General features: G+C 54.9%; 12 protein-coding genes across 12 annotated transcripts; 5 read left to right on the top strand and 7 right to left on the bottom strand.

Moving 5' to 3' along the window:
• Window positions 1–745: 745 nt before the first annotated feature.
• C8Q71DRAFT_699295 (uncharacterized protein) lies at window positions 746–2,615 on the top strand (the record flags this gene model as incomplete). The annotated part of the gene is made up of 5 exons (XM_047920060.1): window positions 746–1,138; window positions 1,207–1,407; window positions 1,463–1,574; window positions 1,623–1,918; window positions 1,971–2,615. The coding sequence occupies 5 exons, from the start codon at window positions 746–748 to the stop codon at window positions 2,613–2,615; spliced, it is 1,647 nt and encodes a 548-aa protein (XP_047783426.1).
• Window positions 2,616–2,760: 145 nt separating this feature from the next.
• On the bottom strand, window positions 2,761–3,690 carry C8Q71DRAFT_200809 (uncharacterized protein). The gene is made up of 4 exons (XM_047916956.1): window positions 3,523–3,690; window positions 3,410–3,439; window positions 3,315–3,346; window positions 2,761–3,234 (listed from the first exon to the last, which is right to left on the bottom strand). The coding sequence occupies exons 1-4, from the start codon at window positions 3,572–3,574 to the stop codon at window positions 2,896–2,898; spliced, it is 453 nt and encodes a 150-aa protein (XP_047783425.1). The 5' UTR covers window positions 3,575–3,690; the 3' UTR covers window positions 2,761–2,895.
• Window positions 3,691–7,322: 3,632 nt separating this feature from the next.
• On the bottom strand, window positions 7,323–8,242 carry C8Q71DRAFT_876145 (uncharacterized protein; the record flags this gene model as incomplete). The annotated part of the gene is made up of 5 exons (XM_047928409.1): window positions 7,323–7,382; window positions 7,684–7,918; window positions 7,969–8,028; window positions 8,086–8,108; window positions 8,213–8,242. The coding sequence occupies 5 exons, from the start codon at window positions 8,240–8,242 to the stop codon at window positions 7,323–7,325; spliced, it is 408 nt and encodes a 135-aa protein (XP_047783424.1).
• Window positions 8,243–10,217: 1,975 nt separating this feature from the next.
• C8Q71DRAFT_691010 (uncharacterized protein) lies at window positions 10,218–11,119 on the bottom strand (the record flags this gene model as incomplete). The annotated part of the gene is made up of 2 exons (XM_047919861.1): window positions 10,218–10,386; window positions 10,437–11,119. Coding segments are annotated over 2 exons (852 nt in total), but the record flags the coding sequence as incomplete, so codon positions are not given.
• A 1,296-nt stretch (window positions 11,120–12,415) lies between these two features.
• On the top strand, window positions 12,416–12,998 carry C8Q71DRAFT_698456 (uncharacterized protein; the record flags this gene model as incomplete). Its single annotated transcript, XM_047920021.1, has 2 exons — window positions 12,416–12,680; window positions 12,733–12,998. The coding sequence occupies 2 exons, from the start codon at window positions 12,416–12,418 to the stop codon at window positions 12,996–12,998; spliced, it is 531 nt and encodes a 176-aa protein (XP_047783422.1).
• Window positions 12,999–15,418: 2,420 nt separating this feature from the next.
• On the top strand, window positions 15,419–15,930 carry C8Q71DRAFT_876129 (uncharacterized protein). The gene has a single exon (XM_047928408.1). The coding sequence runs from the start codon at window positions 15,440–15,442 to the stop codon at window positions 15,809–15,811; it is 372 nt and encodes a 123-aa protein (XP_047783421.1). The 5' UTR covers window positions 15,419–15,439; the 3' UTR covers window positions 15,812–15,930.
• A 517-nt stretch (window positions 15,931–16,447) lies between these two features.
• On the bottom strand, window positions 16,448–16,798 carry C8Q71DRAFT_852939 (uncharacterized protein; the record flags this gene model as incomplete). The annotated part of the gene is made up of 2 exons (XM_047926879.1): window positions 16,448–16,715; window positions 16,767–16,798. 2 exons carry the CDS (start codon window positions 16,796–16,798, stop codon window positions 16,448–16,450), a joined length of 300 nt encoding a protein of 99 aa, XP_047783420.1.
• Window positions 16,553–17,696, bottom strand: C8Q71DRAFT_200692 (uncharacterized protein). The gene is made up of 3 exons (XM_047916955.1): window positions 17,543–17,696; window positions 16,767–17,480; window positions 16,553–16,715 (listed from the first exon to the last, which is right to left on the bottom strand). Exon 2 carries the CDS (start codon window positions 17,467–17,469, stop codon window positions 16,825–16,827), a length of 645 nt encoding a protein of 214 aa, XP_047783419.1. The 5' UTR covers window positions 17,470–17,480; window positions 17,543–17,696; the 3' UTR covers window positions 16,553–16,715; window positions 16,767–16,824.
• Window positions 17,697–17,748: 52 nt separating this feature from the next.
• On the bottom strand, window positions 17,749–19,098 carry C8Q71DRAFT_801794 (uncharacterized protein). The gene is made up of 2 exons (XM_047925956.1): window positions 18,378–19,098; window positions 17,749–18,328 (listed from the first exon to the last, which is right to left on the bottom strand). Exons 1-2 carry the CDS (start codon window positions 19,061–19,063, stop codon window positions 18,061–18,063), a joined length of 954 nt encoding a protein of 317 aa, XP_047783418.1. The 5' UTR covers window positions 19,064–19,098; the 3' UTR covers window positions 17,749–18,060.
• A 268-nt stretch (window positions 19,099–19,366) lies between these two features.
• Window positions 19,367–19,853, top strand: C8Q71DRAFT_699086 (rhamnose mutarotase; the record flags this gene model as incomplete). Its single annotated transcript, XM_047920052.1, has 3 exons — window positions 19,367–19,414; window positions 19,468–19,755; window positions 19,809–19,853. 3 exons carry the CDS (start codon window positions 19,367–19,369, stop codon window positions 19,851–19,853), a joined length of 381 nt encoding a protein of 126 aa, XP_047783417.1.
• Window positions 19,854–19,858: 5 nt separating this feature from the next.
• On the top strand, window positions 19,859–21,972 carry C8Q71DRAFT_732558 (uncharacterized protein). The gene is made up of 4 exons (XM_047922267.1): window positions 19,859–19,880; window positions 19,940–20,052; window positions 20,114–20,906; window positions 20,960–21,972. Exons 3-4 carry the CDS (start codon window positions 20,131–20,133, stop codon window positions 21,804–21,806), a joined length of 1,623 nt encoding a protein of 540 aa, XP_047783416.1. The 5' UTR covers window positions 19,859–19,880; window positions 19,940–20,052; window positions 20,114–20,130; the 3' UTR covers window positions 21,807–21,972.
• Window positions 21,973–22,756: 784 nt separating this feature from the next.
• Window positions 22,757–24,433, bottom strand: C8Q71DRAFT_827061 (uncharacterized protein; the record flags this gene model as incomplete). Its single annotated transcript, XM_047926311.1, has 5 exons — window positions 24,366–24,433; window positions 24,241–24,307; window positions 24,029–24,174; window positions 23,428–23,556; window positions 22,757–23,359 (listed from the first exon to the last, which is right to left on the bottom strand). Exons 1-5 carry the CDS (start codon window positions 24,411–24,413, stop codon window positions 22,757–22,759), a joined length of 993 nt encoding a protein of 330 aa, XP_047783415.1. The 5' UTR covers window positions 24,414–24,433.
• Between the last annotated feature and the right edge of the window lie 976 nt (window positions 24,434–25,409).

The raw sequence follows: 25,409 nt of genomic DNA, 5'->3' as shown, positions 1-25,409 counted from the left end.
ATAGCGACTCACGATGCGACAATCGAGGGGGAAGACGGTCTTCTACGGCGGCGCGCATCTGGTGTCACGTGGGTCGCGTTCCGCCCGGCGGGATTGCCTATTTTGGAGGTGGGCGAGGATCCACTTGGCGAGTGGCCACTGAGTGGTGAACGATGCTACAAGTCTACACATGCGAGCTAAAGCGAGGCAAATTAGGGCAGAGGCTCGGAGAATATGGAGGAGGATGGAATCACCGATGAGTGTAACCGTGTTACGTGCGCCGCTCTGTATGCGGAAGCCGGTTAGGAAACCGATTAGCACATTTATAGTGGAACTCGCCTTCTACCCAAGGACGTCAACGATAGCAGAGCTCTGACCTTCAACTGACACGATCACAGTCAACAGCATCGTAGGTGCTGGTGGCCACGCGAGCGCGCAGGAGCGGTACAGCAGTGGGAATCTCTGTAAGTATCCCGAGAGAGACGGTATCCCTGGAGAGACGGTTGGAGACCTGCCGGTCCAGGAGGACGTCACGCGCGACGCACCGCCCGTGACTGCGACTCAGCTTGCCTCTTGCCCGCCAAGTCGCACAAGTGCAGCTCGAGCCTCTCGACATCGTCGACCCAGACGTCCCACACAACGGCGGGCGTCCCAGAAGCAGCGGCCGTGGAGTCAGGCGGCTGGATCCGGTGAAGGCCGAACCGTGACGAAGCGCACTCAGCCCTTGACCACCGTCTCCCGCTATACCTCCCCACCGTCCTCAGCGATGGGCAACAGCGCCTCCTCGGGTCGCGGTCACCACGAGGAGACCGTCGACTTTGGCTACCTCACACCGCAAGGGGTCTACACCGGCCCGCGCGACTGGAACCAGTCAATAGTTGCACAACTCATCTGCGAGCGCAGGCTCGCCCCGTTCTACCGACCGCTCGAGGATTTCGACGAGTCATGGGACGATGAACAGATTCTCGTACATAGAAAGGAGCCCCCACCAGATTCCGATTCCCCCGCAGAAGCGTCCTCATCACGCATCGACACCGGCAGCATATCCTCCAGCCGGTCGCACAAACGCGGACACACAAGCACGACTTCGAAGGAGGTGATTCGACATCCAGAGGCGGCGATATACCGAGGGGCAATCGAGTGCCCGATTTGCTTCCTGGTGCGCCCATTGTCTTCCCGCTGACCTGCCGCACGACGCTTAGTGTTGTCGCGCGACCATCCCTACAGTACTACCCGCCGAATATCAACCATTCACGGTGCTGCGACCAGGCCATATGCACCGAATGCTTTGTGCAGATCAAGCGTGCCGAGCCGAACGCAACGCATCTCGTGTCCGAGCCCGCGGCCTGCCCGTACTGCGTGCAGGAGAACTTTGGCGTCGTCTACACGCCGCCGCCGTGGCGCGCGGGACTGGGCAGCGAGGGAGCGGTGAGGACTTCTTGCCGCGCTGATTGATGGCCCGCCGGTGCTGACATGTGTGCAGACACCGCCTTCATGGCCGGAGTCGCCCAAGCAGGCCGAACCAAGTGCGACCGCCGCGATGAAGCGGCCACGCAAGAGCTTTGGGGCGGACAGCCCGGAGGTCGTCACGATCGGTGCGTGACCTCGTTCTGCATCTATGCTGTCATACCAAGCCCTCGCAGATCATATTCGGCCGGACTGGGAGGCGAAGCTTGCGGCTGTGCGCGCGACAGTCGCGCGGCGTGCGAACAGGCGCATCATCATGCGCCAGGTGGGCGATCGGCTCATCCCCGTTGGGATCAGCAGCGGACGCGTTCATGCACTCACGCCGGAGGAGGGAGGGCAACAACCAGAGAATGCGGAGGGTGCTGTCGAGCCAGGTGGTGGTCGCAGCCGGCGCTCGCGGAGGAGACAGCAAAACCAGGATCTAAACCAGTTATTGGGTACGATGGGCATTGCTGGGCAGGATCTCGAGGAGGTACGTTATCTTGCCATCTCATCTGGAGTGCTTGTTGACGTTATGACTACAGCTTATGATCATGGAGGCAATGCGGTTGTCGCTGCTCGAGCATGAGGAGCAACAGCGAAAGCAGCAAGAGGAAGAGGAGAAGAAGCGGCGTGAGCAAGGAGGAAGCGGGGAAGGAGAGCAGAGCGCGGGCACGGGTTCGTCGTCATCGCCAGCACCGCTCGACACCACTTCTGTTGCAGCAGCGGCATCGTCTTCTGCAACCACCCCCGAACCTGCCCCGTCTCCGAGCAACGCACTCGCCTCGTCAACACCCATCACGCCTGTGAGCGAGTCACCGAATACGGGTGGCGTGCCCGTGCCCACACCTGCACCTGTCCCCGCTGCTGAGCGTAGTGCTCCCAGCCCCGCCTCCTCGACCACTCCCGACGCGACGGTCTCACCCTCGAGCCCGCCCACCGTAGACGACAATGCCTCGCAACCACATACGCCTCCGTCCGCATCCGAGCCCTCAAGCAGCAGCACCAACAGCCGTCCGGTGGGGTTCGACCGCGTTGACTCGACCGCCTCGTCGATGGCACCCGGTGCGGGTGGGGAGGCGTACGATGTACTGTCGTCTTCGCCGGAGTCCACGGTGTCGCACAAGCCGCTGTTGCGCTCGAGGCCCCCGAGTCCCGCGGTGATTCCGGCTGTCGCGGATGCTGCATGAGTCCTGGTCATCGAGTCACGAATATGACGAGAGGTAAGGAGGGAGAGACTAATGGTGCACTATCGTGGACGAGTTAAGGTTTTGAACGGACAGGAGTCGCCAGCCACCGTTGTTACTACCCGACGGTAGGGAGAGAACGGAATGATGTCCTTGCGCTGTAGTTTACTAGATTACCGTCATCCTCTGTGAATCTTTTCATCTTGTTGTTTGACATATACATTCTTTCCGTCATATATCCTGTGACAGACCTTTTGGATTGCGCACTTCGGATTTGTGCACGCTAGAGCGTACACATGAGGGCGTGATTATATGATCTGTGTATAGTACACGTGGGACAACATGACGAGGGGGCACATGGCAATGCGGGGATGTTGGGTCGAGGTGGGACTGGAGGGTGTGGAGTGGGCAGGTCGTAGGGACTATGATCGACGGTCTGCCCATACGGGTTTCTGAGAGTCGGGGTCTTTGAGCTATATACTCGTCCGTATGAGTTATGTGCCGCGTCGTAGTCGTGGATAGATCGCACCTGTGCCTCCACCTGTCTCCGCGTCTCACTCTCCATGGCTAGACGAGCGGCGCGGTTCTGGTCTACCTTCCGTCGCAAGTCGGGTGACATGGCCTGCATAGAGGACCCGTCAGCGTGTGCCTTACACTTCGGACCGCGGGCTTCGATGTCGGTTGAGCTGAATAGGTACTCACAGCGTATGTCTGTTCAGGCGAAGGTGTAGTAGCTGCCATCCGCGCACGCCGACGTCATTAGCACTCGCAACGATCGGTATCGCGTATGTACGCACCCTTCATAATTACATAGCCAATGCTCATGACTTCAATATAGTTGCGTCGTTAGAAAGAGCGCGAAAAGCAGACGTGAGCGGACACGAAGCAACGGGGGCAGCGGAGAGCGTACGCGCTACGGAGGCAATCGACATCCTGAACCAGGGGAACTTGGGCTCGGCCATCGTATCGAGTCAACTATAGCACTTGCAGATACAGGCTGAACCAGTCGATAGCTGTTCAATAGCGTGCGGGACACGGGTAGGTAGTACGACAGGGACTCAGACTCGGAGGAGGAGGAGGAGGAGGAGGGGGGTCCATTTAGCCACCGGCCGATAGCGCACGCGCGTCTCGACTTCTTGACGGTGACAGCGCTCACTAGCTACAACATCGCAAGCCATAGGACTACGTACTAGACTACCTCACTGCTACTACATTAGATGGCCCCCAATTCCCCTCCATCCCTGCCAAACACTCTTCCCAAGACGTGTCACCTCTTTCGGCCCTGGCCCTCTCACCAAGCTTTGGCGGGGCGGGACACTCTGCTAAAACCTGGGGGGAAAAACTCGAAAAACCCCCCAGGAGCCAGTGCCGGTCCTCCGGGCATCTGACAAAACTCACAGAGCGCCAGGCCATTGAATAACATGATTCCGTGACAACCTTGGGCTGTCCTCAAGATCCGCCAGACGGGCTGACGGGTGGGCAGGGATGGAGGGCGCCATATCGCAGAGCTATGTAGTAGCTTGTCTTGGTAGCCGTTTGGTAGGTCCCATAGCCCGCGACGATGATATAGTCGCACGCGGGATGATTTTGGGGGGCCCGCACTAGGCCTCTATCTAGACCTGCTCCTCGGAGGAGACCACTGCCATGGGGACAGTATCGTACAGCTGTAGGACTGTATGTGCGTACTCCGTGAGCCGTGGAGCGACTACATCATCATCATCTACAAAGCAGTCTGCGAGGAAGTGCTCCGACATGTGTTCCCGGCTTACGCGCCATTGCGGCATGCGGGCAAACTTCCCATCGTTGACGAAGGGTTCCAACTTCCCGCTCATGACACTGATGTTCAGATGAGCACTGTAGTAGTAACATGTGCACGTCATCTTCAACTGATCCCTGTATTCTGTGCTTGACAAGGACCAGCAGCTTGGATAGAACAAGGCAGAGGTCTCCTACCCATGAAGCAATTCCAGACAGGGCCATTGCCCGAGCCTCAGCCAAAGCCATGAGAGGCAGCGCTGGGCGCTGTAGGATGCCCGCTGAGAGAAATGGCGAGCAAGAGCCTAAGAATAGGCCCGTCGCTGTAAGCAACAACACCGTCCAGCGGGCAACACTGGTATACAGCCACATTATCATTCAGACCACTGCGCAGTCCGCCAGCGGGCAACACCCCTTTCGTATAGGCAAAGTAGTCCGCCATCGTACAGAGTACTACAGACGTTGTCATCAGCAACTGACCCGTCCATCCTCTGCAACTCCTTTGTCGAGACAGCTCCCCCCATGTCGCAAGAGTCGACACAGGAGAGGTTCAACTAAAGCGGCCCCGAGGTGCTTCAAATCCCTTTGGACATCACACAACAGGTTCCCGCAGCGGAGCATCGTACTACGTCGCAAGAGTCGACGGACACTGAGAGTCTCAACAGGCCCGATGTGCTTCGAATCCCTTTGGACATCACACAACAGGGCAGATGAGCATCGTACTGCGTCGCAAGAGTCAACGGACGAGAGGCTTGGCAGCAGGCCCGCAGTGCTTCGAATCCCGGACATCACACATCGGATCCCCTGACGGACTGAGCATCGTACTGCGTCGCAAGAGTCGACGGACAAGGGACTCGACAGGCCCGATGTGCTTCGAGTCCCTTTGGACATCACACAACAGGTTCCCTCAGCTGAGCATCGTACTGCGTCGCAAGAGTCGACTGACGAGAGGCTTGGCAGCTGGCCCGAAGTGCTTCGAATCCCGGACATCACACATCGGATTCCCTGACGGAACCATGCTGTAGAGTACGCCAGCGTAGGCGATGTACTCGTGCCGGGTGGGAATTGGAGTATTTGATACACGACAGTTTGGTAGAACTGCGTCGTCGTCGAAGGTTGTCTAACCCACAGAAATCAGTGCGCCATGCCTAGGTCGCCCAACACTCACTGCGAGGCCCGTCAATGCCGCCTGTAACTCTCGGCGACACCGTCGACTGTCTAAGCGCCGACATCCGACCACACTGCCATCCATCCATCCCTTCTCTCCACGATTTCGGCTTGTTCTCGTGGTTTGGAAGTCGCCCGGACGTCGAGAGAAGAACGGCGATGGTATTTGGAGTTAGGTGCCTGTACATTGCTCTGAAGAGCATTGGCCCTCCCGTCGCCGGTCATGACCATCGTACGGGATCGACGGGCCTACGCTATTCGATGTGTACTACTAGCCGTCTATCCTGGCAGAGAATCTCTCCAGCCTGAGCAGACCGCGTCACCCGCGCTACTCCAGGCGTAGTAACCGCTAAGCCTGCCAGAGAATCCCTCCCGCAGCTGTAGTCGGTCCCAGCGTCGTGCCCACGTCGCCTGCGCTGTTCCAGGTGTACTAGCCGTCTAGCCTGCCAGGGAATCCCTCCAGCAGGCCCAGTCTAGTGAATGAGGAGTGTGCGCAGTGGTTCGCATCCCTACATAGTACGTTAGAAGAATATGAAAGCCAGAATTTCAGATATACTGGAGTTGGCCAACCCGAGAGTTGGATATTCAGAATTGGGTCGAGCCGTTAGTCGTTCCTCATGGATCGTCAGCGCGTCAGCCACCCGCTCAGCGCTAACGTGATTCAGCTGGAACTCATGCTCATGAATGAGTCTCAGTCTGTTCAGTACGAACCACCTACTGTGTATGTTCGTGTGCCGCTGGCGGTGAAGACAGGGGATGGACGTACAGCATGAAGAAAATATCACACCTGACTTCTCTCGGGGCGGCGCTGCACAGCCGCAAAAGTTGCAGATGTTACTAGTAATTATAAGTTAGCTATATAGTCCAATTCGTACATGACTTCCACATTGACATAGCATATTGACCGAAAGTCGACTTACATAATATACTACTGTACGACTTGGTAGGGACGACGTAGACTTGGTAGGGACGACGTAGTCATGGGCTGATGATGAAGACATTCGGAAATTTTTAAACAGAACAAGGTATATGAGATGGCACTACAACCAATGTAGTCAGTCGGTAGTCCTCTGCGTCGGACTGCGCTGAGGCTTAACATAGCTGAATATCGACCGCGTCTGACCAGCTACAACCAGTAAGGTGACTTGCTGCCTTCGGGACTACGGAGAGCATGTCATGCAGCATACTCTAACCAGCTCATACAGGGTATTGGGCCGGTGTAAAAGTATGGGTAACAGAAGTTCGCTCTCTGGATTCTGCGGAGAGCCCTTTTTTATTACTTTGATCGACCAGGCGAAGTCGATGGTGTCCCATTTGTGCACAGACTTGTGACTGGAACACCGCACTTCTATGACAGTATTTATCGTTGAAAATTAACGTGTTCGAAAGGCAATACCCGCAGAGCGCATCCGCGCGGTTCTCGTTTATCAGGGAACATCTTCCTAATGCTGCCACACATTCACATTAAACTCCCCTGTTATTTACTTCATTATGTTGCAATGTAAGGATCAGTGCATCATTGTGATGATATTAGCATCAAGAATTGAATTGAATGATTTTGGTATTTATCTATTCACAATCAAATGGACTACTATTCAAAGGAATGCCTGCAAGAAAGTTGTGGTAATGATGCAGAGTAAGTAGGCAAGTATGTTCTTAAGAAAGCTTTTGACTGGCATATGCCACTCTGATGACAACCAGAAACAAAAATAGAAGAGTATAGACAAGTCAGGGATTGACCAAAACAGTAGATGATGGATGCTAACTGAAATCATTTCAGCCAATGTGCTAACAAGGATAAGGCGGGATGGGTATATGGAACAGACCCACTGATTCTATACCATATACCTACATGACCATTATATATCTTCTTAGGGTCTATTCTATAGGGGTGGTCCAAGGTAAATGTGGCACATTTGATGAATTAATTTGCAGAGATTAAAAGTCTATGGGCCATCAGAGACTCAGGGTGCATGACATTGTTGGCATAATGCACAGTATCCAGTATCCCATGCTGGTCAATATGCTTTGTGCTACACAGTGCTTAGAGTCCCATTGACAAGTCCCTGTTATTCCACTCTACACTTGCCAATAATGCTCCCGCAAGCAGTGAGTTCATAGAGATTGATTAAGGAACACTATCACTTACTTGAACTGCTGTTCTTACCCCACCCTTCTCAAACTCATAGCCACCACCATTGTCCATGAGATTGCTGATCACAAGGCCCCTCCAGACCCAAGATGCCATGGTCATGACATTGATGTTCTTTTTAAGGAAGCTCTTGAGATGGTGGAGGTCCACGGGGCTCATTCTCTTGAGTGCCCAGATGTCCCTCAGCCTGAGGAATGACATTGCCATGGTGGTGAGTTCACCTGGCCGGTATCTGTGCTGCATCAGTCAGTGAGCATTAAGAACAGATGGAGAGCCACTCACACAAGGTATTTCACAATGTCAACATTGACCAACAACTTGCCGAGCACGGGGCAAACACTCCTAAACATGTGCGAGGTAAAGCTACCAGATGTATTGCCCTACATGAAGGTGACTTACTGGAAATATCCCCGCCATGAGCCCTAAGCACACCCAGTCATCACAACAGGAACAGTGCAAATACCACATTACACAAGAGAGCCTCATGCTACTGCCACTTCTATAGTGACAAAATGCATACTCATACCTTACTACACATCCTATCAAAGCCTGACATTCCATCAAGTCAGTCTGTTGAGCTCTAGCTGCAGGAAAATCATTCTATGAGAATGGTGAGATGATGCCCATTTTTGCTAAGTAGCAGCTCAATGTAATGTTTGGCCAAAACTGGAACCCTGAACATTGGGCACCTCAATCCTCATGCCAAGCAGCCAGGGAAGAACTATGCAGTTATTTCTAAGTGCCTCCACATGTGTTACAGCCTACATAGAGGATCTCTGATCTATGCGATGCGCAGAGTTATTTTGCGCAGGCGAGACTGACTTCCTAGTTGGTCTGGCTCACCCTACCCTCACCTCAAAATGTTTGTGATATTCCTGGGACATTCTAACATGCCATGACACTGAGTGCACAAGGCTCATCAAGTGCCAAAGGTGTCCAAAATCGTCGCCCAATATAGTAGGTCTTAGGACATGGCTCTATGGTCATGTGACCTAGTACTTAGGTCTTAGGACATGGCTCTATGGTCATGTGACCTAGTACTTAGGTCTTAGGACATGGCTCTATGGTCATGTGACCTAGTACTTAGGTCTTAGGATATAGCTCTATGGTCATGTGACTTAGTACTTAGGTCTTAGGTCTTAGTATATTGTCCCATGGTCAAGTGACCTTGTACTTAGGTCTTTGGACATGGCTCTATGGTCATGTGACCTGGTACTTAGGTCTTAGGTCTTAGTATATTGTCCCATGGTCAAGTGACCTTGTACTTAGGTCTTTGGACATGGCCCACAGACACAGGGGCTAAGGGAAACTGCTTAGAGTTGGGTGCAGACACTTGGGAACATCACATGACTTGGGTGTTTGGAGTTGTGACTTGCTGGAGAAGTAGGGACTATGGAACAAGACTTAATTAAATAATGAAAAATGCTTTCATACACTTCTGCGTGTCTGCTGGAGCGCGAATGACGGTGGCTTCGCGAAGATCACAGTGGATCATGTAGCTGGCCGACAAGTCATCCAGGATATGTAAAGCGTCTCGCCTGCGAACACAGAAGAGTTGAGTCGACGTTAGTCGGAGTGAGACAAGAGGCACCGCGTTACCCACCGGTTGGAGTCGTCCACTGGCTCGTTTTTGACCACACCATATTTTGGCCCACCTTGCAGTGAGCCATTACAAGGACCGACAGAAGTGGCGCGTCGGCATCGGGGCGCCAGTCGACCCATGGAGAGAGCTCCCTGGCATACAGAAAGGGGTCGGCCGACTTCGCTCGGTCACCGTACAGAACGTCATCACGGGTAGGATCGTCAGATTCCCGCGCCTCGGATGCGTCAATGTAGAGGTCTTCACTCGTCCAGGGAGGGAAGGCTTAAGTGGTCGAATGCGAGGTCTATAGCGATGAACCCGTAGCAGCGCGTGGTCATTGGAGTGCGCCTTCGGTGAGCTGTTCGTACATCCATGCCTCTCCCGCAAGGGAACGACAACGATTCGGACGCGCTACCTTGACAGACAGCTCCAGGCCGAAAGGATCTTTGACGAACGGAACGTCATCTTCCGCAGGTGTGGCAGCGACGACCTGTGATGCGTATCTATGCGTATCTAGACAATAATATAGCACACCTTCCGTAGCCGATGCATTCCCCAAGTTCGAGAGAGGTGTCTAGCATTCTTCGGCACTTGCGCAGCGATCCACTCTGGGCTGCTGTGAAGTTTGCCACGATTATTGATTGGCCGGGACTCGGAATGAATCCCACCTGCAAGGATTCTGAGCGCCGGCAATATGCGCGTCCGTAAGGGTCAGAGTCGAGAACATGCAAGGGACTTAAGTGCTTGTTCTACACGATTTGATTAACGGTCGACCAGCCTGAGGGAGAGTATACTACCAGACTCTAGTCTTATAGCAAGATCTCGAGGGCGCAAAGCACAGATAGGGTATGCTGGTTCATGTAAGACACCGGGCAACAAAGTGACGACTGTTCCAATTGCTCCTCTGGAAATGCCAGATAAGAGCGTACTTCGCGTCATTGGGCCTAGGGTCATCAATTGCGGTCCAGACGAGGTCAATGATGTTCCACCGATGAACGCGCTTATGTCTCTGACACTCGTGCGTATCCCGCGGGGCGCGGATGACGTTGGATGCACGTAGGTCAGAGTGCAGAAGATGGCACGACGATAAATCGTCGAGGATTTGTTTGACATCTTCCCTGCACAAAACGGTTAGAGCATGGATGCTATATATAACTACCATACATACTGGTTGGACGGATCCTTATCATCCTCCACTAGGCTGAATTTAAGACCCCCGCGAGCCATCACAAGAATCGACAAGAGCGGCGCGTCGGGATTGGGGCGCCAATCGACCCATGGCGAGAGCTCTCTGGCACCGGGAGGCGGGTCGGCACACTGCTCTGCCTCGGGACAATCATCGTGCATCTGATCATCTCGAGTCGGATCGTCTTCCTCCCAATGCTTAGATGGTGCATCCATGTAGTAGTCTTCGCCCGACCAAAGAGGGAAAGGCAGTTGCTCGGGGACCAGTTCGGTGGCAAAGAATCCGTAGGAACGCGGCGTAATCACGCCTTGAGCCACACCTTCGATGAGTTGTTCGTATACCCAAGCCTCTCGAGCGAGCGAGCGACAGCGGTTTGGCCGCGCCACCTTGACACATAGGTCTAGGTTGCGAGAGTCGTCGGTGTGCGGCGCATCGGGAATAACTTTCACGGAATAGACCACGGCAGACCTGCCACCTCCAATACGTTCGCCAAGTTCGAGGGAGAGATGGCCACTGTTCTGCGGTGGTTCTACAGCAGACCAGTCTGGTCTGTTCACACACTCTTCGATCGTAAAGTCGAATTGACGAGACGGAAAGGATTCCCGTCTGGAAAGTGTGATGGGACCCAGGAGGTGTGTGCCTCGGAGGGTTACAGTCGAGAATATGCATAGTGACCGATCCTGAGAGACGAGTACGTCAGTTGTTACTCACGAGAAACTGCAAGATTTAAGACCTACCCTTTCCGGGACTAATTTGGCATACGAGTGAGCAGTTCGCATACTACTAGGCAACAGAGTGGGAGTGAGGAGAGGCGAGTGAGAGACAGACGCAGTGGTCGATCGTCGAGCGATCGTGGTGGCGTCGACTTGAACATACTGTAGCACACGTGACTCACTTACCCCGATCATGATTCCTGCAATGTGCATAGCAGCGCAAGCGCCATCCCCTCCTCCTGGCCGTGACGTGTGTGCCAGATTATCAAGGTCCTTTGAGCTCGTTGCACGCTCTACATCATTTCTAACTGGAGGCATGGCTACCTACTGGTCTTCTTCATGCCAAGGATTTCAACGGAGCAGGCAGGGCAGACTGCGTTCTGCTTGCATCCCCCGCCGCCAACAACCGCGAGAGTCTGAGACTATCCAGGTCCTTGCCAATTGCGAAGTATGCTTGCCGTGGAACTATTGCCTGCGTCTGCGTGCGTGAACGCGTGTGCCGGCTCGTGGTCGCTGAAGCGCTGACCCGCGTTTGCTTGCGACTCACTAGTACTGCATTGGCATAGAACTCTCGTACATGACATATCTCGCCGTCGTGTGCGGATCATGGCCGCAATAGGGGATACGATGTCTCTATTAGCACCAGGCAATACAATATGGGTACGTTGCTGATGAACACCATCTCGTCTTCCGAAACGATAATACGAGGCATCTCCTTTCCTGCAGCACGACTTGTCACAAGAGGATGCCCTCCCTTCTTTGCGTTGTATCTGCTCACACGCTAGGTGATATCTGTTGGAGTATGAATAGACAGGTACTGTCGGGCTATGCTCGGCAAGGCCGAGAAGACATCTCACCCCTTGGGGCCCGCCAAATGCGACTGACAGATGGTCAGTGCGCGAGGGAGCACTGGTGCGCTGAATCTCTCCGTTACTATCTCCTTCAGTCCATATCATTGCCCAGTTGTTGCCTGTGGACCATGTCTCCCGGCAGACTTAGGAGCCAACACTGTCCTTGTTGTGTTACCTTGACGTGAGAGTCTGAGCACGGTCAAGAGTTGTGGCCGAGCTATTTGCCCCCACTGATATGAACCCTCAGACATAGAAGACCATGTTCCGACGTCAACAGCAGCGATCCGAACCTCAGATGGTCAGATTGAGTTCAGACGATGCCTTCGACCCGCCCGCTCTCACATCCCCATCCCAGCCACTGCCCCGCGAGATGCTTCCACCATCCCTGCACCACCACATGTGTACGCGATTTGTCCTCCTAACATCCTTACTGCTCTCGCAGGTCGTCTCTGCCGGTACAACAAACAGAACTATCGATGATACACATGGGGACTCTGTTACCGGCGTGTTACCGACCTACTCGAATAACTGGAACTACGGTCCTAACTGCTCTTTCTGTGCCATTCGCCCGGATGCGAACGAAACCTTCGACGGTACATGGCACGACACGACTTCAAACAGCACGGACCCCACGCAACCCTCAATGACGCTCACCTTCGACGGTACATTTTCCAGTCGTTCATCTCGCGCAGTAGGGGCTAATTGGCCGACCAGGAAGCGCTATCTCGGTATATTGCATCCTCGTCAACAGCGCTAGCTCTCCCGACATCGTGACGTTCACGAACGTCACCTTTGAGCTCGATGGGGCTTCGGCTGGTACCTACAACCATACCGCAGATCCAGCTGCCAATCAGTTCGAGTACAATGTCACGGTCTTCAGCAGAGAGGAACTTAGCAACGAGACGCACACATTAGTCATGAATACAGTGCAAGGATCCTCATCATCCGTCCTGCTGTTCGATTGGGCCATGTACACGTAAGTCCCGCGCTGCATCACAGCAAAGAACTCCCCGAGCCAACCATAAGCATAATGGCGTAGCTTCGATGATGACGATGATAATGACACGACCACGACGAGTCACAGTAAGTGCCTTCAACGTCTTCTTCGGCTTCCTCTCTTATATGTGAACGAAGGTTCCCGGGCCGGGGCGATTGCCGGCGGTGTACTCGGCGGCGTCGCCTTCATCGCGCTCTGCTCTCTCCTCCTTGTCTACCTCCGGAGAAAGCGGGCGGCGCAGCATGCGAAGGACGATGGCAGTGCTGATCCTTATCTGCTCCTGACCATGGGCTACACGGCTGAAACAGGCCAGTAGGGTAGCGCACAGTGCCCATGGGTGCAAGAACATGGCGGTCAAGAGCAGGGCACCTGGCCGATAAGTGCAACCTGGATTTGGGCGAGATGGACGTTCGCACGCGAGACTTCCAGCTCAAGCGCTCAAGCCTTGCCCAAGCCGCGGGTTCGGCGGCGCGCCGATCATCACGTGGGTCGTGTATGTACGAACGCCACAGACGCGTCCAAGATGCGTCATGACGGCTTCCCAAGCGCGCCAGAGGACATCAGGGGTTTTGACTCAGTACTACTTATGTACTTAGTGAATTTCGGTCGTTACAAGACGATACGCGCCCAAGGAATCCACGATGAACGTGGTTTGTCACGTATCATGCACCAAATGCCACTGTAGGAGGCCGAAGCGCTCGCGCTGTCGCGGTGAGCTACTCTGTGGTAATTACCTACAGAAAGCTAACCACCCACTGAGTTAGAGAGCTTGGGGCAGCCATCTCTGCGCGCCATAGCGCTGAATGTGAACCCGACAGCTGTGCATGTGGCTGGCTCCGGTGATACTGCGTCACGTCGCGAGCGCTGTCGAACAAACGATGATGTTCGAGAGACAAGGAGCGTCACCGCTGCGCGACAACGACTTGCATTGTTGTCTCCTTCCTTTCCTAGGACAAACGACCTACCATTTGCGACGTCGTCCGGCATGGTGAGCCCGGTTTGCCGCGCGTATGTACACGCCCTCGTGACGCGTTCAACACGCGATGATGGACGCGTTAAATGGCTTGGGTGGGACGCGTTCGCTGTACTAAACCTTGATCAGACCTTCCCTCGAGCCACCACCATCTCCCATCATCTTCTCGCTTTACCGCCTTTAGGAAACAAGAGACGAAGACACACCGCGATGGCAAGAGCGAAGCGGGCATATGATAGTGAGGGCGGCAGCGATACGTCCACGGCGTCCGGTGCAAGCCCCCTGAAGAAAAAGGCTCGAACGCTCATGCAGTTCCCAGTCCGTCCGAGTGTGGTGCCGCCAGACGGAGTAGTCGAGCCTGCATTGTCCACTCCGAGGCACGACCAGACAGAGCATAATCTAGGTACGTCTCGCACAGTGGCGACATGCCTTGACTCACTTGACGGACTGTTACGCATAACGATACAGTGTTGCGGCTTTCGGTTATACGCGACGGCTGGCCGGGCTTGGCAAGGTTCAAAACTTGGGTCCACATGTGCGTGTAGATCTGTAACAACTCTTCGTGTATAGCACCGTACTGAGGCCTGTGGACGTACACAGCGGCGACTGCTTCAGTTGCAGTAAGAATCCGGATGTAAAGCCTTGGGTGCGTGCAGCCTAGACCTTGATCGCGGATTATGCTGAGGGCCTCATTCTGTGACACAGCACGAGCATCTGAGGGATAGGGTACTCGGTGGAGAGCCCGTGAAAGTGATCAATTATGCCGAGAGGATTGCATTCGCGAAGAGCGACATGCCGGCCCAAAGTGAGCAGTTCTGTTTGGAGCAGTCGACGTTGAAGAATCCTTGCGACCCCGCAACGACGTTGTGTGGTAAGTGCAGAGATGAGCCAATGTCGTACAACGACTCACAGTTGCTTCTTCTCGTTTGGCCAGTCATCTGGTTGGGCTTGTATGATTGCTGGTGAGGTGCCTCGGGGATACATCACGGCTGCGCACTTGGCTTACGTCTGATAGCTATGAGGAGATTCAAGATGATGACGAATCTGAGGACCAAAGTAACAAAGAGTCTGGAGACCAGAGTGAGGACGAGTTTGAAGACCAAGATGAGGAAGGATCAGGCGACCAGGCTGCAGAAGCATCCGGAGACAAGACAAGCACCGACTCCAAGAATCGCACGACTGAAGACCGACTCGAAGACGGATCTGACCGGGATCAAGCCGACGAAGGATCGGAGGAGACAGATGGCAATGAATCTGAAGACCACAGTGACGAGGAGTCCGAGGAAACGGAAACGATCGACGACGAATCTGTGGCCACACCCGAAGTTCCTTCATTCACGATCCAATTACGCAGGCCGCATGAGAACAAAGCCAAAACAGACCGCGCAGAGCACCCGGATGTGAATACGATAGCCGAGGAGCTGTCACCGCTGTTCGTCTATGCACATAACATGTACGCAAAGGCGAACACGCGAAATTTCATATTCGTGGACGTACCTCCGGGAGATCGGGCACCGGACATAGTCGAGCAGGGGTACTCGGACTTTGCGAGACAGTTCATACGTTGCTGGAACGACCGCCTCCTTGTCGCCGCGCGGGAGTTCACCAACGGCCATTCCGATGCGTCACTGTTTGTCCTGTCGTCCCACGAAATATTGTCGGAGTTGCTGGATAACCCAAACAAGTTCGGATTCGACAAGAAAGACGCGGCAGAGGCAAATCAAAGGATATGGATGAGCGAGGCCGATTTCTCCATCTCCGACGAGGTGCATCGGCTGTTGGGAGAAAGGATGGGGCACGCTTTGTCGTTGGTGGATGAATGAAGCTTGAAGAGGGCCGAGCCGTCATACCTATGAACCGAGATATATGACAGCGAGGATCAGCTAGAATTGTTTTGATGTCTGCAGTATGTACAATACTATACCTTTGTATTGAGGCCCCCCGTGGCAATGTCCGCAATAATTAGGTTCTGCAGCGAGGACTGAGCTCCACGCTGACGGTGAGCTAGTGATGAGCCACGTCAGTAGAGTAGAGACTGAAGATCTTGAGCTCGCTGACCTGCGGCCCACCCCGTAGAGTCAACTATGTCCCCTAAGCAGACTCTGTACACGGCCTTTTTGCGGGTAGAGGGGGTTTTCCGATAGTTGGCAGTCTCCAGCTCGCTTGGAAACACATTTCGCATTCTTTACACTGCACTTTGACAATGATAGCAGGCCATTGTCGAAGACTAGCACGTCCCCATGGCCGCCGGAGTACCCCGACGGCGTGATAGGTGCATCTGCCACACCACTGACTTCGCTTCGCTTGATACATGGACACTGTCGGAGTTGTATAGCAGTTAGTCACGAATTGCAGGCACTCAGTGTGGTACATCTGTTAGAGTAGACATGACGCTCTGAAGGTTGTTTGCAGACTGTGTAAGTACTTGGGAGAGTTGAACGCGGATGCAACATACCAGTTCATGCACGGCGTTCAGCAGCATACCAATATCGGTTTTTCCATTTAGCACTCTGCAATTTACAGATCAGCGCATACTTCGCTTCATCTTTAGGACCACTGGCATCGACAGTTGACCAGGCGAAGTCGATAGTGTTCCACTTGTGTACGCGTTTGTGCACTTTGCACTCTTGCGTATCGGACGGGGCGCGTATGACGTTGGACGGGCGAAGATCAACATGGAGCATGTAGGTGGCGGAGAAGTCATAGAGGACGCCTACGATGTCTTCGCTGCATAAGTTGAGTCAAATTAGCACGGCTCAGTACAAACACGGCACATACTGGTTTGACCGATCCCAATCGTCCTGAGCCATGCTGAATGTTTGCCCTCCGCGAGCCATCACAAGGACTGACAGGAGCGGTGCTTCAGGATCAGGACGCCAATCGACCCACGGGGAAAGCTCTCTAGCACCAGGAGGAGAGCCTGCGCATCGCACTTTGTTAGGTCGGTCGTCGTCGTATAGAAGGTCATCCTTGGTGGAGTCGTCTCTCTCCCAATGCTTGGGTGACGCATCCATAAAAAGTAGTCGTCGCCAGACCAAAGCGGAAAGGGCAGTTGCTCAGGAGCTAGTTCTACTGCAAAGAACCCGTAGCAGCAGGGTGTGACGACACCCTGGATCACGCCCTCGGAGAGCTGTTCGTAGATCCACGCCTCCCGAGCAAGAGAGCGACAGCGGTTCGGCCGCGCCACCTTGATACAAAGGTCCAGGTTATAAGAGTCGTCCGAGTCGGTGTGAGATGGATCGGGGATAGTTTTCACGGAGTAAGTTAGACGACGGCAGACCTGCCGCCTCCAATACGCTCGCCAAGTTCGAGGGAGAGGTTGCCACTGTTCTGTGGTGGTTCTGCAGCGAGCCAGTCTGGTCTGTTCACGAACTGTTCTTTCTTGATATCGAACTGACGAGCCGGAAAGGATTCCCGTCTGGCAAGTGTGATGGGACCCGGGAGGTGTGAGCCTCTGAGGGTTACAGCAGAGAACACGCATAGTGACCGATCCTGAGAGACGGGTAAGTTACGTCGGTCATTACTCACAAGAAACTGCAATGTTTGGGACTTACCCTTTCCGGGGATAATTTGGCCAACGATGAGTTCGCGGTCAACATATTGTACCGAGCAAGACGAGGAGTGCAAGAAGAGGCAAGTGAGAAACAGATGCAGTCACGGTGGTCGTCGCCGACTCGTCGGTCGATCGTCCTCGGAGCGATCGGTGGCTTCGACTTGAACATTGCACGGAATTACTTATACCCGGGGGGCAGTCTCCACCTCGCTTGGAAACACGTTCACATTCTGTACACTACATATTGACAATGATAGCAGGAAATTGTCGAAGACTACCACGTCCCCATGGCCGTCGGAGTAACCGACAGCGTGATAAGTAGGTACATCTGCCATGACACTTGCTTGATCTAGGAGCGCGACTGGAGCTGAATAGCAGCTATCACGAGGTACAGGCATTCAGTCTGGTATATCTATTACAGGAGACGTATGCTGCTCGCAAGGTTGTTGATGGATAAGGAAGTCGGCCTTACAGACTATGTAAGACCGAAAGGATTGAGCATGGATGCGACATACCGGTTCACGCACGGCGTCCCATAGCATACCAGTACCGGTTACGCCACTTGCTCTGCTGCAATTTGCAGATGAGCGCAAGTTTTGCATCATCGTTATCGTTGGGGCCATCGACGGTCGACGAGGCGAGGTCGATGACGTTCCATTTGTGAACGTATTTGTGCATGCTACACTCCTGCGTATCAGACGGTGCACGTATGACGTTCGATGGGCGAAGGTCAACATGTAACATGTACATGGTGGAAAGATCGTCAAGGATGTCTTCAATATCTTTGCTGAGTGCGGAGTCAGAACATGGAAGATGCATGCGCAGACGTTACATACTGATTGGATCGATCCCAGTCATCCTCGGCCATGCTGAATGTCCGCCCTCCACGAGCCATAAGAAGAACCGACAAGAGTGGCGCATCAGGGTCAGGACGCCAATTGACCCATGGGGAAAGCTCTCTAGCACCGGGAGGAGAGCCCGGGCACCGCGCTTCATCAGGTCGGTCGTCGTCGTATAGAGGATCATCCTGGGTGGGATCGTCTTTTTCCCAGTGCCCTGGTGATGCATCCATGAAGTAGTCGTCGCCAGACCAGAGAGGAAAGGGCAATTGCCCAGAAGATAGATCGACGGCGAAAATTCCGTAACAGCGCGGCGTACTCATGCCCTGGATCATGTCCTCGGGGAGCTGTTCCAGAATCCATGCCTCCCGAGCGAGCGAGCGACAACGGTTCGGCCGCGCCACCTTGATGCAAAGGTCCAAGTCACAAGATTCGTCGATGCGAGACGCATCGGGGACAACTTTCACGGAGTAGACGACGGCAGACCTGCCACCTCCAATACGTTCGCCAAGTTCAAGGGAGAGGTGGCCACTGTTCCGCGGTGGTCGCACAGCGAGCCAGTCTGGTCTGTTCGCGTACTTTGATCTCTTAAAGTCATATTGACGAGCCGGAAAGGATTCCCGTCTGGAAAGTGTGATGGGACCTGGGAGGTTCGTGCCTCTGAGGGTTAAAGTCGAGAACATGCATAACGACCGATCCTGAGAGACGAGCACGTCAGTTGTTACTCACGAGAAACTGCAGAATTTGAGACCTACCGTTTCCGGGGATAATTTAGCATACGACGGAGCAGTTTCCATACTATACCAAGCAACAGAGTCACGGTGGCAGTGAGGAGAGGCGAGTGAGAGACAGACGCAGTGGTCGATCGTCGAGCGATCGTGGTGGCGTCGACTTGAACATATTGTAGTGCACGTGACCCACTTATGTACCCCCGGGCGGCGGTAGGGCGGCGGGGGCGCGCGCGACAGCACACCGAGTCCAGCGCCATGTCTGTCCTCAGCCTGCACGCCAAACGCGTCTGCCAGATTATCAAGGTCCTTGAACTCGTTGCACGCTCTACATCATCTCTAACTGGGTGCTTGGCTAGCTGAAACCCGAAGCCGAGGCAGAGTACAAGGCCTTGCACGCTAATGCCTGGCCGGGAGTCCTGACTGCGCTTGCGCGTGCTCACATCGTCGACTACTCGATTCACTACTACCCGCCGCTCCATCTGCTTATCGCGAGCTTCAAGTATACGGGAACTGACTTTGACGTGGATATGAGGAAGGTCGCGGAGGACGAGGAGACGCGGCGGTGGTGGGCACTGACGGACAAGATGCAGGAGAGTTTCGTAGAAGGCGCGACGGGCAGCGGTGGTGAGAAGCCTTGGTGGCTGGTGAGTCTTACCCTCTATGCAATGTGTCCGGTGTGGGTATATGCGTATTGCAGGATCTCGAGGAGGTGTTCCGGTTCGAGGGAGATTCTGCAGCGTAATGCGTGCAGCGTCGGTGAACGACGAGTGTAAGCTAGGGCTGTACAGTATGGAATGCGCATGCCCTTACGACCAAGTTCCGGTCAAGGCACTGTCCATCTTTGAGCCGCTGCTGCCTAAGGAGTATCCGCGCTGTGCTGCGCATCGTCTAGCCTAAAGTCCTTGGCGTGGCACTGCCCAGGACGCTGTACGGTCTTCTCCGTAAGTATGACGACGTTCTTATACGGTCGTTCTCGAGTCGACCTCTACCATTCACCTCTAGCTCTGACTCCCTCCAGCATGCCTGATACCTCCGTGTCTGCGAATGTCTTGCTCGCTCTTCCAGAGGCCACCCTCCGAACACAATCTACACCGACAACAGGGACCGTCTACCTGCAGTACATCGGCGTCGCCCCGCCATCTGCATCCGCATCCGCCACATCCGAGCGCTCCATCTACCTCGTCGTGCGCCTGAACGACATCGAGTTCCCGATCGACCCCAGTCGCCCCGTCGCGCGACACATAACACCCGACGGCACACATGTCTACACGTTCATACTCGACGGATACACAGCGCAGAGTCTCGGCCTGAAAGGGGACTCCGTGCCCGTTTCGCTCTCGCTCAGAGGCCTCCCCGATCCCGCACGCGTCGATGCGATCGAGACGTTCGACCAGATCCTCGGACAGTATGCCGGATGGGAGGGCGCAAGCGGCGGCGTACAGCAATCGACGGGGATGAGCCTGCACGAGGGCGGAGGCAACTCAGAAGATCTCCGGGGACGGCTTGTGCTCATGGACGAAGCGACGGGCGAGATGGTCGGCGAGGTTCCGCATCAACTACCTATCCACGAGGACCCTGCGCTCGTGCGTGTGGATGAGGCGGAGGGTGCTAAGGGCGCAGCGCATGCGGCGCCGGTTGTCCTCGAGCTCCCGCCGGACGTATATGATGCGTATACGGGTCAACAAACCGCGGAGGGTGCCGCTGCGTCTGAGCTGACCGAGGCGCGGGAGATCTTCGTGCGCGCGATTCCTCCAGAGCAACAAGACTGGATGACGAAGTCGGCTTCGTTGATCAGGTGCGCATACATGCTGTCTGTAGAACGAGGAGTGGCTGACGCGCAGAATCAAGCCGCGGCATAGACTCGTCGGCCTCGTTGCTCGTGAAGGGGATATCCTCTGCCTCCCAGCTTTACATAAAACACTCAACCCCACACTCTCCGACTCCCGCAGACGGCAAGGCGCCAGCGGCGGGCGGGCCTCCCTCGAGGATGGCTACTATCCTTACGCATCCCACCACGCATACAGCCCTGGGCTACGCGCATATAGCCACCGGGCATGCCGCCCGGGTCAGTGCGAAAACATCCGAGCTTGTAGAGGGCATGATCCGGCGGGCGGTGGGCGGCAAGCCGACAAGCGGACCTTCAACGACAGTACAACGGCCCACGCCTGCATCGCTCACTAGCCCGACGCTCTCATCGGGCTCGCTGGTGCCGCCGCCTGCTTACAACTCCCATGCGCCGCCCTCGCCCTCCGAGAAGCCCCCGCTCCCACCTCGTCGCGACGGATCAAAGTCGCCGGCGCCGCCTCTCCCTCCTCGATCCGACGGGCTCAATCCTCCTGCTCTCACTAGCCAGCCAGCTTTATTGCTACCGACGGGAACCGACCCCAGCGCTCCTCGCCCGCCAGTCCGCACGCGCGACCGTCTCGCGCTCTCCGCGAACCTCGTGCTCGCGTCCGTCGACGAGTCCGCCTCTCGCCTGTGGGACGCAGGCAGTGTGCAGCTCGGCGCGATCGCCGGGCATAAGTACGGCCCCGACGCAGCGCGCACGACGGGGCTCGCGACGGGTACGATGCGGAACGTCGTGCTCGTGTATGTAGACGTGCGCGGGTTCGCGCGGAGGGCGTTGATCAAGAAAGCGGGGAAGCAGTTCGTGAAGGGACGTATTGCGGGGACCCGTACCCAAGGCCAGGCGTAGTCAGCTGCCGGAGCAGAAGGCATTTGTCTTCGAACGCTGAGTGTAAGTTGCGTCCGACTGTCGATCATATATTTCACTACTTTCGCGCACTCCGATATACCTCGTAATATCGCCCTAAAATAGACATGCCGGTCAGGCTCAGTGTCTTGCTTCTTTCCGACACTAGTCGTAGACTCGCATGCCAGTCCTTGAGACGCCTCACCTCCTTTTCAAGCTTGAATTTCTCCTCGCCAGAACGGCTGGGAACGAGCCTACACTAGTCGGTGACAATCTTTGAGTCCGCTCTTCTGACCGTAACGGTACTCGACTGGGTGACAGTAGTGAACATGCGTAGAGTGATCTGATTCGGTGCGCACTTGAGTCATGACCCGACTGGCAACCACATATCCTCCCTGCACTATCACTGTTGCGTCCCGACGAAGAGTTATCAGGCCTGCTAGAAGGACCTACTCCCAAGTCACCAGGGGATGTACCATAAGTGAGAAAGCGCACTATCATGAGTCGGACACGCAGCGGTGTTTGTACGCGCGAAAGCGGAACAGGCAGGAAGGCTGGTAGACGTTGTTGACGTGCCGGACAGAGATGTTGACTGATAACATACTATTCAGTTTGCACCCTATGGTCCGGCAAGGTTTCGAATGACGAGCGTATCGCAGCTCATCGAGTGCATTGCGATTTCTAGACCGTTTAGTCGCGAACTGCCGATAGACAGGTCTGTCTGACCACTTGACAGAATTCAACCCTCCTGCCAGGACCCTAGATCGATATGTACCGCCCAAAGGCATTCAATGCAGGACTATCGTCATTGATGCACATCAGCGTCTGGAAGAACACGATGCAGTCCGAACAAACAAATAAACAATGAAATTACAGGCCTTTTGACATCCGTAACAACGCTACAAACCACCCAAGCACCTCACCCGACGTCGACGCTCTCGGTCGATCCCCTATCACATATACGGCTGCTGTTGTGGCATGCCAGGCGGCGGTGGAGGCATCATAGGCGGAGGGCCCATACCAGGTGGCGGCATGCCCTGCATGAACCCTGGTGGGGGCATGCCTTGAGGTACGAATCCTGGCGGCGGTGGTGGCATACCCGGCATACCCATCGGCATTCCCTGAGGCGGCGGGGGCATGCCCATCGGCATCCCACCAGGCATCATCGTCTGCTGGGGAGCGAAGCCAGGCGGGAGTGGGGGCGCAGGAGCGGCAGCAAGCGCGCCGGCGAACTGGCCTTGGTACGGGCCTTGAGGATAGCCAGGCATCGCCGGGCGTGCACCGAACGCGCCCATGGCAGTCATGGGCGCAGGTGGAGGCCGCGCGGCGACTGGGAGGGCGTTGTTCTTGCGAGCCTGTGCAGCGAGCAGCCGCTCGGCGGGCGTACCGTGGCGCTCGCCCTTGCCATCTTTCTTGAAGGCGTACTGGACCGCGATGGCCTTGTTCATGAGGAACTGCCCGTTCATGGACTCGACCGCTGCGTCTGATGACTCGAAGTCGGTGAAGGAGACAAAACCGTAGCCTTTCGACTGTCCGCTGCTCGGATCGCGCGCAATCTGTGTGAGAGGGAATTGTAATTGAGGATACGGAGGAACCGGGGGAGTGGGACGCGAGACAGACGCACTTTTGCTGTCGTGGCCATGACGCCGAAAGCGCTGAACGTGTCGTAGAGTAACCGCTCGTCGACGTTCTCGTCCAGATTTCCAATAAAGAGGTTCGCGCCCACGTCAAGCTGCTTCTTGTCCGAGGATGCCTGAGATAGGATAGTAGAGCGTTAGATGAGAACGAACCTTCTTTATTCGAGGAGGTATAGCACGAGACGAGGATAGAGAGTGCACGGGTGGTGGCACGGCATACGTATATGCCCACAGGACAGGGGGTCTGACTATGATGAACAACATTGAATAAAGCGCGCTGCGGCTTAATAGTGGCAATTGCATCACTGGGCTACTACGCACGTAACGGCGCATATAGCAAACGCTACAGCATCCCGACTCGCTCGACGTTTCCAGCAATCCCGAGCTCGAGGGTAACACAGTATGGGGTCGTTCAAGAATACACGACGATGCGACTGCCTGAACATCACGTTCAAGCACAGCAGCATTGAATAGGCATTGTCGGTACCCGCACTGCATGCGACGCATCACAATCGTCTGTCCACCCAAGGCACCAGACTGCACCGCTGCCATCTCTCTACCCACATCCTCGACAGGAGGATAACGCACCTTGTTAACCCGTATTGGTTTTCCCCACAGCTTGATTTGATTCATAATCTTACAAGCGTATTCCGCATCCTCCTCGGTCAAAAACTCACAGAAACCGTATCCCTGGTGCGTCATAGATATCCGGTCCTTCGGAAGGTGCACGTTCACTGGTTACGAGACGCAAGTCAGACTGAATGAGGCGCATATAAGGAGGTATGCGAGTGCGTGCTCACCGACTGGACCCGCTTGCAGCATGAGCTCCCAGATGAGCGCGTCTGTACACCTCTCATCGAGGTTGCCCTGCGCGCAGTTTGGCGGTCAGCATCTCAAATTTGGCAAGAAAATGACATGTACGTACGAGGTATACTGTAGCTTCTTGGTTTCTGTCGTCCTGAGGTCGAGACATGGTGGTAGCGGTTCAATGAGAAGAGCGCTTGTTCGCGTTCGCAGGCGCCGGCGTCCTGTGGCGCTACTTACCATATCTGGCGTCCGCGTTCTTACTCAACTCCCACTGTTTGATCCTTGAAGCTTGACAGGAAGAGTCTTTCGTTGCACATTAGACTCGGAGGGCGCGGTCAAACCGCGTCAATACGATGTCATCATTGCCGAACTTGCTATTGAACGTTTGAACAGCTCCCGCCATCCTCCCCTATCCCAGGAGTACCAGTGCAGGGTGTATAATAACGACCTACCCGTACCTCAAACTTGTGACCATGGTTATTCCAAGGACAATTGCGCCGAGTATTTTCGCCCGGTGCCCTCTCCGCGGGTGTATTGGAGCCTGTCTTGGCAGCCTTCACTCAGGGCTGTGGCTTGTGAAGGGCTCGAGCATCGCGTGAGCTCAAATTGAGCCTGTCGCGTCGGTACGCAGCATACAGCATGCTTGTTCGTAGCTCTAATCCTTTGGCCAGCGTCGTTGAAGATGGTATCATTTGCCAGATTCCTGCCGGCCGTGTACTGCACCGTGGCGTCCGCACTGTGTTTGCTCCAGCAGAAAGACGGTAATGTAGGAAATGGGTTCGTTTATCGTTGACTTTGGCTATTGCTCGGTGATAGTCAATTTAAGGGCACGAAATATAGTGAATCGTAAGTTAGGATATGGTGGAATAGTTCACACTTTCACAGTGCTGCCAGTGCTGTTGGGCACCCGGTCGCATAACTTGAAGTATGCCGGCGCAAGTTAGTACGTTGGTTATCAACGAGGCACACCCTACCTCTATTATGATTTCGAAGTCGAGCCCGTTCCACGACTGCTCCTAAACAGTTTTGATAGTCAGACTTGCACAAGTTGTAGTGCGTGAGGTTTACTACATGGTCATTTCCACACATTTGCTTCCGGTGGCGGCCGCGTCGAGGAGGCGCTTCCATATGTCACGGCGTCTATACCTCTTGCCACATACAG

This window comes from Rhodofomes roseus (assembly GCF_022264815.1).
Source record: "Rhodofomes roseus strain CIRM-BRFM 1785 chromosome Unknown C8Q71scaffold_2, whole genome shotgun sequence".
NCBI classification, from domain to species: domain Eukaryota; kingdom Fungi; phylum Basidiomycota; class Agaricomycetes; order Polyporales; family Fomitopsidaceae; genus Rhodofomes; species Rhodofomes roseus.
Note: the sequence above shows the minus strand (reverse complement) of the source record. Positions and strands in the feature narration are given on the sequence as shown.

Coding starts and splice junctions, on each gene's coding strand:
- C8Q71DRAFT_732558 (XM_047922267.1), top strand. CDS start 20,131: ATGCCTGATACCTCCGTGTCTGCGAATGTCTTGCTCGCTCTTCCAGAG. Junction 20,907..20,959: donor AAGTCGGCTTCGTTGATCAG/GTGCGCATACAT, acceptor CGCAGAATCAAG/CCGCGGCATAGACTCGTCGG.
- C8Q71DRAFT_876129 (XM_047928408.1), top strand. CDS start 15,440: ATGTACGCAAAGGCGAACACGCGAAATTTCATATTCGTGGACGTACCT.
- C8Q71DRAFT_200692 (XM_047916955.1), bottom strand. CDS start 17,469: ATGCGTGTTCTCTGCTGTAACCCTCAGAGGCTCACACCTCCCGGGTCC.
- C8Q71DRAFT_200809 (XM_047916956.1), bottom strand. CDS start 3,574: ATGGCCGAGCCCAAGTTCCCCTGGTTCAGGATGTCGATTGCCTCCGTA. Junction 3,440..3,522: donor GTCGATTGCCTCCGTAGCGC/GTACGCTCTCCG, acceptor ACTATATTGAAG/TCATGAGCATTGGCTATGTA. Junction 3,347..3,409: donor TGGCTATGTAATTATGAAGG/GTGCGTACATAC, acceptor CGCGGATGGCAG/CTACTACACCTTCGCCTGAA.
- C8Q71DRAFT_801794 (XM_047925956.1), bottom strand. CDS start 19,063: ATGTTCTCGACTTTAACCCTCAGAGGCACGAACCTCCCAGGTCCCATC. Junction 18,329..18,377: donor GACTGGGATCGATCCAATCA/GTATGTAACGTC, acceptor CTCCGCACTCAG/CAAAGATATTGAAGACATCC.